General features: G+C 39.3%; 2 protein-coding genes across 2 annotated transcripts; both read left to right on the forward strand.

The window, feature by feature from the left end:
- Window positions 1-618: 618 nt before the first annotated feature.
- Window positions 619-3052, forward strand: LOC116385651 (insulin-like growth factor-binding protein 3). Its single transcript, XM_031851308.1, has 4 exons — window positions 619-1198; window positions 1723-1751; window positions 1852-1971; window positions 2076-3052. The coding sequence occupies exons 1-4, from the start codon at window positions 883-885 to the stop codon at window positions 2178-2180; spliced, it is 570 nt and encodes a 189-aa protein (XP_031707168.1). The 5' UTR covers window positions 619-882; the 3' UTR covers window positions 2181-3052.
- A 1135-nt stretch (window positions 3053-4187) lies between these two features.
- LOC116383437 (phosphatidylinositol 5-phosphate 4-kinase type-2 gamma-like) lies at window positions 4188-12443 on the forward strand. The gene is made up of 10 exons (XM_031847281.1): window positions 4188-4346; window positions 4441-4538; window positions 5645-5741; window positions 7046-7195; window positions 8650-8796; window positions 9068-9106; window positions 11104-11217; window positions 11289-11538; window positions 11691-11794; window positions 11961-12443. Exons 1-10 carry the CDS (start codon window positions 4197-4199, stop codon window positions 12039-12041), a joined length of 1230 nt encoding a protein of 409 aa, XP_031703141.1. The 5' UTR covers window positions 4188-4196; the 3' UTR covers window positions 12042-12443.
- The last annotated feature ends 282 nt before the right edge of the window (window positions 12444-12725 follow it).

The raw sequence follows: 12725 nt of genomic DNA on the forward strand, positions 1-12725 counted from the left end.
TTGTGACTCACAGTCAGTGGAATTTGTAGGGTGGGACTTTTTGCTTGTAGCTATTAATGTCTTAGTCATCCAACCTTGATCGGCACTCCTTCAGCCTCTCAGTGTGGCCATTTCCTATGAATCTTTAGCCCTGCAGTTACAGACTTTGTAAACACGCTCTAGGAACGAAGTGTTTGTTTATGGTTGCCATTTAAACAAGCGTCCTAACAATGTCAAAAACAGGAACGGAAAGGGAGGAAATAACTACTTCTACTCTTTTTTTATTGTGACTGGGTGTTCTTTTCACAGCTCTTGTTTTATTTTGAGTATTTTATAAGGAAAGTGGGTTTGTTTATATGTAAACACATTTCTCACTGAATTTATGTGCATTTCAAATTATGCTCAAAGTAGTGTGTTGTCGGCTCACAATAATCTCCTTAAACTGCACATAACTGTTTGGATTATGAGGCCGTTTACTATATATAACATCTCAACGTTAAACTTGGTTGAGGTGGAGCTAGGTTTGCATTATATTTGATAATCTCCTTATAGGTTTGTATGTTAAATCTGCAAAGTAACTTGTGACAAAGTGACTGATAAATGATGAAAACAACCAATGGTATGTGTGTGTGCGTGTCAGAGACAAGGGAAAACGGGGTGTGCTCAGCTGTGTGAAAACATTCTCCATCATGTACCCTCCCATACCTTTCCCCACTTCGACTCTTTAAAAGCTGCTGCCAGTCGTGTCTGGCAGCCTCATTATCATTTTGTCTTGGCTTGAGGGAATTACTATCCACCTTTTGACACACTGCAGTCAGTGGATCTAAACTAAGATTAAGTCCTCAGTCAACAAGTCAGTCAGTTGACTGTTAGCATTTATTAGTGGACGACTTTCAGAGTGAGATGCTTCTGTATTTAGACATCCTGGTGCTGCTCCTCCTGCAGCCGGCTTTGTCGAGCTCAATGGTGCCGACCACACCGTCCAGAGGATGTCCCACTTGTAAATCAAAGTCCACACAGAGTCAGCCGGCTGTAGATTCAAATTCCACCGCTCCGGCCGTTGGAGAACCATGTGGGGTCTACACTCTGAGCTGCGCCCACGGTCTACGTTGTGCACCTTCAGAGGATGAGCCGAGGCCCCTCCGTGCCCTTCTGGAAGGCAGGGGAGTCTGCAGTAACGCCAGCGGCGTCAGCCCGACTGAAAATGTCCAGACTGTAGGTAAGATGAAATTCAGGCTTAGGTGAGGTTCATGATTTATGGATTTTCAAAACTCACCATTTCCTGATTAATTTGCCAGTTTTTGAGAGGGTGACGTCATTACATTTCACATCTAATCAGCAAATGAGCGTTCAATCAATCCTGCTGTAATTTGATCCTTAGTTTGTGATAGTTACGAGGACATTTGAATAGAGAAACACAGCTGTTTTTACACAATGAGTTCATTTTTCCACAAATCAGTCCCAGGCGAGCTGTTACTTAAGAACAATAGATGTAGTGAAACAGCAGTTGGCTGCATGAGAAATGTTTTTATGGCTCAGTGGCCGCAGTACAACCATTGATTTTATTTTCAAGGTTGGTTTTTATCACATCTATTAGTGCTTTTAGTATTATTAGTTCTATAGTTCATACAAATGAATAATTGGAGCTGACCTCACAATAAAATGAAATGAATGTTGTTTGATTTACGTAGGTAGTCACGCAGTAACAAGTTGCTCAATGTTTTTCTCTGCGTCTGATCCTAGACCCAGCAACTACTGAGGATCCAGACGAGGTAACTAAACTTCATCTAATGACCTTAGTAATTCAGAGAAACAGTACATGAGTTGAACTCAATCAGACCTTCACATGTATCTGTTGAACTCTGCCTACAGGCTCCATGTCGTAAACTGCTGACTTCACTTATCAAAGGTCTTGATGCCCATTTAATTAAGTCCCATCATGATATCTACATGCCCAACTGTGACAAGCGTGGTTTCTTCCGAAAGAAGCAGGTATGTTTGCAAATAAGACGAAAGCATGTCAACAAGACTTTCCTACAGATGTGTGGTTGTATTTCCAGCTGCAAAACCAATCTTTGTTTGCTCTGTTTGGGCAGTGTTGGTCGTCTCGAGGTAAGCGACGTGGCAAGTGCTGGTGTGTGGATCAGAAGGGCATGCCAGTCTCCTCAAACACTAAGCAGAGGGGAGGCCTGAGTTGTTAAAATGCATGATGCCCGGACTGAAGCAGAGGAGGCTGAAGCTTCATCACCGATACGAGATAAAGATGAAGGAACACCAATACAGAGTCTAACGGAGCTCAACACAGTCTCTCATTTCATGTTCCACCAGCCAGAAACAGCTTTCCACCAATGAAAAGCTGTTTCCAAATCAGGTGTAACTTTGTATCCTTGCGCCCTCTACTGAACATATTGGGAGTGTATTGATTAGACATTACTGTCATATCAACTGATATGAGATGTCAATGTACACTTTATCAAATGTGTATTAACAGATGACTTTTTCCAGACAAGTGTCACATTGCAGCATTAGTTGCAGAAACAGTTTGAGCTACACATATTCAAGTTGTTCATCTTTATGCTTCAACATTTTAATTCCATTAATATTTCTAGCCATCGACCAAGATCTTAAACAATATCATTTGGATCATTGTATCATATTTATACATACATTTTCAGTATTTTTTTTTTATGATTGTATTTCTGTAATTGCTGTACATACATCTCTAGATGTAATCCTATTTATGTTACTTTGAATATGATATTTATATTAATAGTAATCTGAATAAGTCATTTATCAGTGGTTGCCCATTAGAGCGGACACCTGAGGAATTATTTTAAAAACCTAATGCAGAATTACATGGGGGCATTATTGTAATTGATTACCTTTTTTGGCATTCATGAAGAAAATGTACCTGGTTAAAACTGAGAAGGTTAAAACTGACACTGACGGGCAATATTGCAAACATGCCCGCCAGAGGTAATCCATCAAGTCTTTAAAACCAGCGAATCATGAATGAAGAAGAAGGAGAAGAAGAAGGAGAAGAAGAAGAAGAAGAAGAAGAAGAAGAAGAAGAAGGCACTGCCCAACATGTGTTTACTGTGCATCAATGCAAGGTTGAACAGTAACACTCACATGTAACGCAACTACAGAATTATGATTACAGCATAGAGGGCCTAAATTATTGACTAACCAGACATAAGTCATATTTATTATTCAACAGAAAGAAGATTAAATGCATTTTGAGATCAAACTCTATTAGAATCGGGGCTGCAATAAAACCATTATGACAGTTTATCATCTGCGTACATATAGTTGCAGAAAGAATGATGTTTGTAATAACTTGTGCAACATTTAGCATGTGTGAGAAATGAATAGATATAAATGCATTTTGCAACAGTCAATTAAAGCCTTGTAATAAAAACTACTTTCCTTAAAATGTTCAGTTTTTGTTGGGACTGTTGTATTTGACTTTATTATACATAGAGGTGTTTGTAAAATGTTGCCCTCATCATTTAGATGAAGTTATAAAATATGAAATACACTTTATGACAGTGGCTCCAATCCAAACCACGTGAGTCCCAAAATAAATCTAAGGAGTGATTTAGAATTTTTAACTTATAAGGGGGAAAAAAATGTCATGTCTTTATGCCTCATGAATCCTTCAAATTAAGAAATGACACAAAGCAAAACTGCTCATAACAGCAAGGTCATAAACCGGATACACTTTAACACAAAGTCACCACTAACTGCAGTTACACAAAGGTATCTACCTTTACAAAACTATTGCATTGTTATATTTGTGTAGGCTTATAGGAAAAACGTTTTTCTTTATGAGTTGCAAATAACATGCAAAGGCATTGTGTATTCTAGATAAAGGCCAGCGGTGGAAGATGTGTTCTGATCTTTTACTTAAGTAGCCCGAAAGTAGCAGCATACTCAAGCATATTTCAAAGTGTAATTAGCCTACTTGAGTAAATCTACTTAGTTACTGTACCTCTCACACTCACGAGCCGAGTACAGTATTTGCCTGCACATTGATTTCATTGTTGCTGCACAGACTCGACCACCAGTGTCCGGACCCGGAGGTGTTAAGTCGGTTCACAGCGCCAGCAGGTTCTCCTACACAAGGCGGACTTCAGGCTACTTTACATAGACAGGACACCACGGATGACAAGTCAAACCCTGCTCACAGACTGCGTATACGGTTGAAAAGTGCGATGTCTTCTCCCGGTGCCACCTCCAACCCTTTAAACACTCTGGCGCCCAAAAGGAAAACCAAGAAGAAGCACTTTGTGCAGCAGAAAGTGGAGGTTTTCCGAGGCAGTGACCCCGTGTTGAGCGTGCTGATGTGGGGAGTCAATCACTCGGTAGGTACGTGCAGCTGCTTACTGGGAGTGTTATATAGATGCATACCTGTGCGTGAATATGTTCATTAACTGTGCATCCATTGATCATGCGCAGATTAATGACCTGAGCCATGTGCCTGTACCTGTCATGCTGCTTCCAGACGACTTCAAAGCCAGCACCAAGATCAAAGTCAGCAACCACCTCTTCAACAAGTACTGTGCTCCACTCAACTCTGTCGGTCTCATTGTAGGAACCTTCATCCTTCTCCCTGTGATTTGCACACATTTTTGTGCCTCCTGTGATTTATATGCCTGCCTGTGCTTATCAGAAATTACACCCCGATACTGTTTTTTTTACACTAACAATACCTTTAATACTACCACGGCTACAGCCATTATAAGTAATAATAAATAGCCACAAAGATGAAAGAACTATTAATTTAGCTTGTCTGGACCGTGGTGTGCAGTGTGGATAATTGTCTATACGTAAAATAAGGAAACTGTATGAGTTTGAAATGCATTTGTTTCAGTGGTTGTGTAACAGCAAATTCATAAATTGCATACAAACAACACATAAAACCGCTAAATTGAGAAATGAAACAGAAAACGTTGTGGAGCTCACAGAGCATAAGAGTCAGTTAAACAAAATATAAGACAAAGCCTGTTTTAAAATCACAACTATTTATAAAAGCTGTGCTACACCGTCTGCCCCGAGGTTCAGCTTCTATACGGATGGAGTCTAGAAAACTTGAGTGGCTTTCAATAATCCTTTAATCCACAGAGGAATCCAGGTTGTGTGAGGATTTATAAACAGAGGAACAATGAAATATGTTTTCTCAAGTTCAAAAAGCTGTCACCTGGTGAGATTAACTTGTCATGTTGCTTGATGTGGAAAAAAACTTAAGACGTAACTAGTTTTAACATAATGATGCAATTGTCAATTTGGACAGTTAAAAAAACAGCGGGTTTGACACCACCGAGCCATTAAACACACAAGTAATTCATGTTTTAGTGTCATAGAAAACACATATACTGTGTTTGTTAATTAATAAACACGATTTGTTATTGGTTACTATCTCGGCTGCATTTAATCATGTGAACTGTTTGATGAAGTGATTTGAACATGCTATTTTTGTGCACTGTATACTTGTGCTGCAAGAAAGAAAAGAGAAAGAGAGATACATTTCTTAGATTTTTATGTAATGAAGCACCGGCAGCTCTTGTGTGGCTCCCAGTCAACTACATTTGCTGATCAGATGCTGTGTGAGGAATGTTGCAGTATGAGAACGTTGTTCTTATTTCGTGTATTTGCTCCTCAGAGAGAATCTTCCGGGACAGTTCAAATTCAAAGACTACTGTCCACAGGTGTTCAGAAACCTGCGAGAACGCTTTGGAATCGAGGACCAAGATTACCAGGTACAACTATAACCTCATCGCAAATCAACATTTGATTGTGCCACAAAAAAAAACATGGACAAAAACAAGAGACTTCCTGTAAAGAGATGATGATGAAAAACAGACCTTCACAAACACAAAGCATCCAAGGTTTTTCAGTGTTTCGTATTTTCTGCTTGTACTGAGCCGCTCCCTTCTAAATTTGCATTTCTTTGTGTCATATTTGCATGTGCCAGGTGGCAGACAGAGTGTCGTCATCTGTTCAGCTCACTGCACATTTGCTTAGCACACAATTACTACGTGAGGCATATGTGCTGATAAAAGTTTTATTTCCGCACATCTACAAGAGCGATACAGCAAATGTCTTGAAACTAAGCATGTATCAGAGAAAAATGCTTTTTGTTTTTGTTTTGGCACGATAATACAAACCCAACTGTGCCGTACATACATTTAAACTTAGAAGAAGAGTAATGGCTGAAAATGACACAATGGGAAATACATAAGGGAAGCTAAGGGGGAATTCACACAATGTAAAATAATACACAGAAATGATTGGACAATATTAATACTGCACAGGATAGGCTTAATAAATAACAATTTGTGTTGGAAATATCAGAAGTAAATGACCACTTTTATACTCTGCATGTCTCTTCTGGAGAACAACTTTGGAGTATCTCAGCAGCTGGTGGGGAAGGAAATTGCCGTTATCTCCAAGATTATATTTATTAGGCGACTGAACCCAAATACACTGCATACCAATTTCAGTTTTCATCTATGTATCACTATGGCTGCTATCGGACAATACTGAAATACTGGAAAACACCCAAATCTGCAGAAATAAAAGAATAGACAAGCTCCATTATAAAAACAGTTTTCTATGAGTGTAAGCTTCACAGATGAATAGCAATTAATCTTCATGCAATTATCAGCATGTCTCTTATAGTATTGAATTATTATTACATTTTTCATCAATACTATGTTGTTGTTTTTTTTACTTTGTACCTTTCATTGTGGTTTTTGACACCACTGGCAATAAGAAATGTCTCACCAAAATGAAACACTGTACTGTCATATACCAAAGATAAAAAAAGAATTACAAAAGAAAGTGTTATACAGGTACAGGATGAAATTTGACCCTTTGCATTTAACCTATTCTAACTATTTCAGTAGCATATTTCAAGATGTCCCATCTGTTTGCATTAGAGAGAGTGTTTCAGAGGACACCGGTGTCATGGATTTAAAAGGTTTCACTGGGCAGATGTATTGTACAGCTGATGTCACATGTTGCCACTGCTCAGAGATGACATCCTCTCTCTCACCAACAGGTGTCTCTGGCCCGCAGTCCTCCACTAAAAGACGAAGAGGGGCAAGGCGTAAAGCTGCTGCTGACATCATACGATGGCACTTTGGTAGTAAAAAAAATCTCCAGTGAGGAGGTGGAGGGAATGCACAACATCCTCTCTGAGTATCACCAGGTAGGACTGACTCAGGGTGCAAAGCTTACCTGTGGGAGGAGGTTTAAATGTCCTTTCACCGTGAACCAAACATTATCTTTGGTAATCCTTTTTCTAGTCTGTCGTTTACTCCAGGCAGTAAATTCTGAGGATACACTTCATTAGTCACATGTGATTAACTCGTTTTGTGTCTTTTGTATACAAGGAGAAAATGTACTATTTCTGTGATAACCCTGGTTGCCATGGCAAATGTTTTACAACATCAAAGCTAAAGGATGAGTGTTTGAATTTCAAACAGAGAGGGTTTTCTTTCTACAAGTAATGATACACGATCAGAGCTCGCGTTTTAACATTTCAATTTGAGTTTATAAAGATGTGTTGAATAAAGCAAAGACACACACTGTGAGGGCTGTTTCTGTTTGACGTCTATAAACGAGCAAACTGATGGAAAAGATGCACTCTCTCTAAAGATAATGATATTTGGACCAGGACCCTGAATCTGAGGCTAAATAAAATGTAGCCATTGTTTTTATTATTTTCCTTTCCTACTCTTAACATGTTAAAATGTCCTCTGTAAAAAAGTAAAAATATTTGAAGACAAAGCCTATCCCATAAAAGTCCGCTGGTGAGCTTTTTCTAGAGCCTTGAGCTGCATCTCATGATCTTCATTAGTGGTTGCAACTTGCTCAGTTAGTGAGTAGATCATCCCCCTTGAAGACCATGAAAGGTGATTGAAACCTCCAGAAAAATATAGTAAGCAGACTTTTAATGGTGCCCTGTGGAGCTCTCTTTAAGGCTGAAACGATTCTTTGAGGAACTCGAGGAACTTGATTGCTCAAAATCATCAATGCAAATTATATACATCCAGACTTTGTTTAACCACCACAAAGCAAATATTTTGGGACGGTTATTTTTTGGGCAGGTGGTGACAAAAATTAGTCTGGAGCCTTGAAACCCAGAATGTAATATGGCACTTAAATGCACTGAATGGGTTTAGTTTTGACAGATAACAGTATAGTATAACAATAAGAATGTTGATTTTACGTGATTACATGATTAATCTATAAAATAATGCTAGAATACTCGATAAATAAAGAAACAAATGTTATGTTTACATTCAGTGTTACCCACCAAAACATGTTGTTTGTATCCTTGAGTCTCACAAATGTCTTTCATGCATTTTCTTTCACATAAAAAATAAAGCAGATTAAATCCAGCAGTGCTTACATCCCTGTTCACTTGCTCCCAGTCTTCTTCTCTGCCTTTTTCTGGCGCATTGTAGCTTTGCTTAGCACGTTACTGCCACCAGTAGATCTGTTTGGTGTGAAACCATTGGCAGGACTGTGCATCGCATCACTTGCATGTTCGCACAAGAGCAAACATAATGTGGGCACATTCACTGCCTCATACCGATGGGTTGATGTGTCCTTTATTTCCCATCATTCATTGTCTATTCACTGCTGTTCCCTTCTTAGCATATCGTGACCTGCCACGGCAGTACGCTGCTCCCTCAGTTCCTGGCCATGTACAGAGTCACTGTGGAGAGCGAGGACACATACCTGTTGGTTATGAGGAACATGTTCAGCCACAGACTGCACGTACACAGGAAGTATGACCTCAAGGTAAACCCTGCAGGGGGCGTGTAGCAAGATGAACATTCAGAGACTGTAATCAGCATGGACAACTTATTGTTAATGTCACATCGGCAGTCTGGTGCGTCGGAGCATCTGCTGCGCTTTGTCTTGCCTCAGCTCATTTTGCCACCAGGTGGTTGGAATCATGGCAATTCATGTATCATGTGTGAAGACATTCACCGACTCTTGTGATTGTAGCATTTGTTTTGTGAAGTACCGTCTGAATATGGTTTCTGTGGTATTTCTTTTCTCTCCTCAGGGGTCCCTGGTGTCTCGTGAAGCAAGTTTTAAAGAGAAGGTAATATCGAATTATTGTAAAGGTTGTATGACAAGCTCTGCTCAAACTGTACTTTCTGCTGCCCTACAACTGTGTTGATTATTGACAATTTGCTAAAGGGATGCAGAGACATTTGTTTTCTCTAACAAGCAAGCATGAGTGTTTTAATTTAGTGTATTTGGCAACATCTAAATACAATACAGTACAATTACAGGGATACATTGTCGGGGATAACACGACAAATCAACTTATTTCCATCCATTTATTGGCATAAACGTTTAATTTGTAATCCCGATTTTAAACCATGTCCTTATTTGAAGAAGCAGACTCTGTTTGACCTTTTTCTTAAAGGCTTGTGGGTTCAACACCTCCTTAACAGAGAATGCAGTTTATTCCACGATACGTAGCACCAGCATAGATAAAGAAATCTTACCCGTCATGGTTTTGAATCTATAAAGGTTCAGGTTAGCTATCCTAGCTCTGGTATTATGATTATGAACTTCTTCTAACTACTTCATTGTCGAGTTAACTGGCTGCTCTGCCATTTAAGATATGTGTCCTCAACTGGGAGACAGTGGAGCTGAGACTTGCCCATATGACTCCTACAATCCAGCCCTAGTACTACTCACCAGTTTTTGTTTCAAGGCTTTATTAAGGCCCCAGTACCATGCACTAAGGGCATAGTCCAAATGACACTTTATCACCATGCAATGGTTTGTATGATATCTGATATCTGATAGAAACAGTTTTTTTTGTGCGTTTTCCTACAAATGTCCAGCAACACAGATCAGTTCACCTGCACCCCTGCAGTGCAGAACTTGTTTAGGCAACAAAACTACTATATACTGCCACAGCTACTACAGTATATATGGCTTTACTCGTTAAAGTAAAAAATGTTGCCAGGTTCAGTATTTCTTAAAAAACGATTTTCTGGTCAACAATTTTAAAGGCGGTGATTTAGTACTGCACTCCCATAAAAATGCTGGATCCTACATTTCCTGTAATGTGACTCCCACTCAGACATTGTCAACTCAACTGTTTTCACAGGCCAATTGGTATTTCTTCTGAAGAGTAAACTGGCTTTTACTGAGGTGTACGCCACTTTAGCACCCTCTTGAACCAGTGCCATGGTCATTTTCTAACAAAAAATTTGAAACATTAAAACCCTGGTAAGAGTTATCTTTGTTGCAAGCTTAACAAGGATAACTTAACATATAAGATATATATACAGTATATTATATATATAAACATATTCATGCTGTTTTCCTCAATTTCAAATGCTGTATCTCTAACAACAAAGTGCTAACAACAAACCAGATACATTTACTTATTGCAATATGTGACTGAGGGCACAGTGTGAAATCACATTTTCTATATTGTATGTGATTGTTATTGTTTGTGACAAATGTGTGTTTTCAGAAATGTCTTCACAGAAAACTCACTGAGCAATAGACTTTAAATAATATCAGAACCCCTCTGTTTGGCTTGACCCCGATAAGAAAAGACTAGAAAATAACTGCAGCGCTGTGGAAACCTTTCATCTTTTCAACTGTGTTGATTCTGAAAACAACATTTGGAGTAATGCTATTTGACTTTTATGTCACTGGAAATAGGATGGCAATTATTTTAATGGAGTATTTGCACCCGGGAGATAGTACACAAAAAGTCACATGGCAGCTATTCAGCTATTTACACCCGGCCAAGTTGAATATGCTACTTAATTTAGCAATAGTTAGCTAGCCAAAAGGTTTTCTGCCAGAAAGCCCTTTCTGGCAGCACGATTTAGTAGTAGTGGTAATAATAATAATAATAATAGTAGTATAAAGCGTAACAAAGTATGTGTAGGGAGTAGGTGGTGGTGAATGAATGGGTCAAATTGAATGCAGAGAGCGAATAGCATTGTTGGCTTCTGACACCTGAGTTATAATAGCATCTGCCTTATTTATTGAAAAGAATACTAATGAATATTGTGATCACTCGGCTAAATGTAAATTTCAACCTTCACTCTACATTTCCAGGTGAAGGAGCTGCCCACGTATAAAGATGTAGACTTCAGGAATAACATGCAAAAAGTTTATGTAAGCGACGAGGAGAAGGAAAAGATCATGGATAAGCTAAACAGAGATATCGAGGTAAGAAAACACTGTTGAAGAAGCATGCGAGCGTTGTTTATTATTTGACATAATTTGTCCTCTTACTGTAGTTTCTGGTGCGTATGAGGATGATGGACTACAGCCTGCTGCTGGGCATCCATGATGTTGAGCGGGCTGAGAGGGAGGAGGAGGAGATGGAGTCGTCCTATGAAGAGGATGAGGAGGATGAAAACAGCTTGGCTCCCCCTCCAGGATCCACCTCTCCTGAGGGTATCGGTGGCTACATGAACTCCTTCAAACCAATGGGTCCCGGAGAATTTGACCCTTACGTGGATGTGTACGCTATTCAGAGCGCTGTAGGTGAGTCCTGACAACTGAGAGACGTCTGGTGAATTTAAGTAGGTTATAAGAGCCCTGTGCTGTATTCCACCTAAACCTCATATCATGCTGGGATGCAGCAGATAATATATGTTCATAACACTCACCAAATGCTGTGAATCACTCCCATGTAGGTGCACACCAGAGGGAGGTGTATTTTATGGGTCTGATTGACGTGCTGACACAGTACGACACCAAGAAGAAAGCTGCTCACGCTGCTAAGGCTGTCAAACACGGGGTGAGAAACCAGCGGCCTTTAAAGGGATCGGTTGGCATATGTGGTCTTTACATCTCTATCCTTCAAAGTGTAAAGGGTTGCATTCATTTTATATTCAGTTATCTCTGATCAACTGTGTGCGTGTGTGTGTGTGTGTGTGTGTGTGTGTGGGTTTGTGTGTTTGCAGGCAGGAGCAGAAATCTCAACAGTTCATCCAGAGCAGTACGCTAAACGTTTCCGGGAGTTCATCACAAAGATCTTTGCCTAGTTCAATGATTCAGTCTCATCATCATTTAATACAAGAGGGGTCTCACGATGCAATACTTATGTAATCTCAAACCAACAGAAGCACTTAACATGTACTGTTAATCTCTGAAAGTGCATTCACTGTGCATTTACTTGGAATGAATAACTGGAATTTGCAGAGAGGAGAAAAAGTCTTGTTAATGGGTTTTCTTTTGTTTTCAGTTTTGGCAATACTCCACCCCCGAACTCAGTGGGAGGCAGAGATGATGAGAGAAACACATTTTCTCAACACATTAAATGTGTTGCAAGTCTCAATTGCTGGAGGTTGGGAGATATATTTATGATTTGCTCCTAAATATTAATGTATTACTCCTTCTTTTCCCACCAGTGACAACACTTGACAACACTAGAATAATGAGGGCAAATCTACAGGGTCTAAATTATGAACAATACAAAGTGCATCTCCTATTAATCAGAAATGTGTAAATTAGGCTGTTAAGACTGATGTTGCCAAATGCGGATTTGAAATAAATAGCACCAACATATCAAAGTGAATGAGATAGCAGCTGGTAAATACAGACAGATTCCATTAATAGGAAAATATGTTACATTGAAAATTGAATATTTAACAATCTAGCAGGTAAGTAATACATGAATATATCTAAATCAAGAAGAAATGTTGTTTATCAGCGAATGTATCATCAGT

The sequence above is a fragment of the Anarrhichthys ocellatus genome, unplaced genomic scaffold (assembly GCF_004355925.1).
Source record: "Anarrhichthys ocellatus isolate YVR2014 unplaced genomic scaffold, GSC_Weel_1.0 scaffold1, whole genome shotgun sequence".
In the NCBI taxonomy this organism is placed as follows: Eukaryota; Metazoa; Chordata; class Actinopteri; order Perciformes; family Anarhichadidae; genus Anarrhichthys; species Anarrhichthys ocellatus.

Coding starts and splice junctions, on each gene's coding strand:
- LOC116385651 (XM_031851308.1), top strand. CDS start 883: ATGCTTCTGTATTTAGACATCCTGGTGCTGCTCCTCCTGCAGCCGGCT. Junction 1,199..1,722: donor TGAAAATGTCCAGACTGTAG/GTAAGATGAAAT, acceptor GTCTGATCCTAG/ACCCAGCAACTACTGAGGAT. Junction 1,972..2,075: donor GTTTCTTCCGAAAGAAGCAG/GTATGTTTGCAA, acceptor CTGTTTGGGCAG/TGTTGGTCGTCTCGAGGTAA.
- LOC116383437 (XM_031847281.1), top strand. CDS start 4,197: ATGTCTTCTCCCGGTGCCACCTCCAACCCTTTAAACACTCTGGCGCCC. Junction 9,107..11,103: donor AAGCAAGTTTTAAAGAGAAG/GTAATATCGAAT, acceptor CTACATTTCCAG/GTGAAGGAGCTGCCCACGTA. Junction 11,218..11,288: donor AGCTAAACAGAGATATCGAG/GTAAGAAAACAC, acceptor CTCTTACTGTAG/TTTCTGGTGCGTATGAGGAT.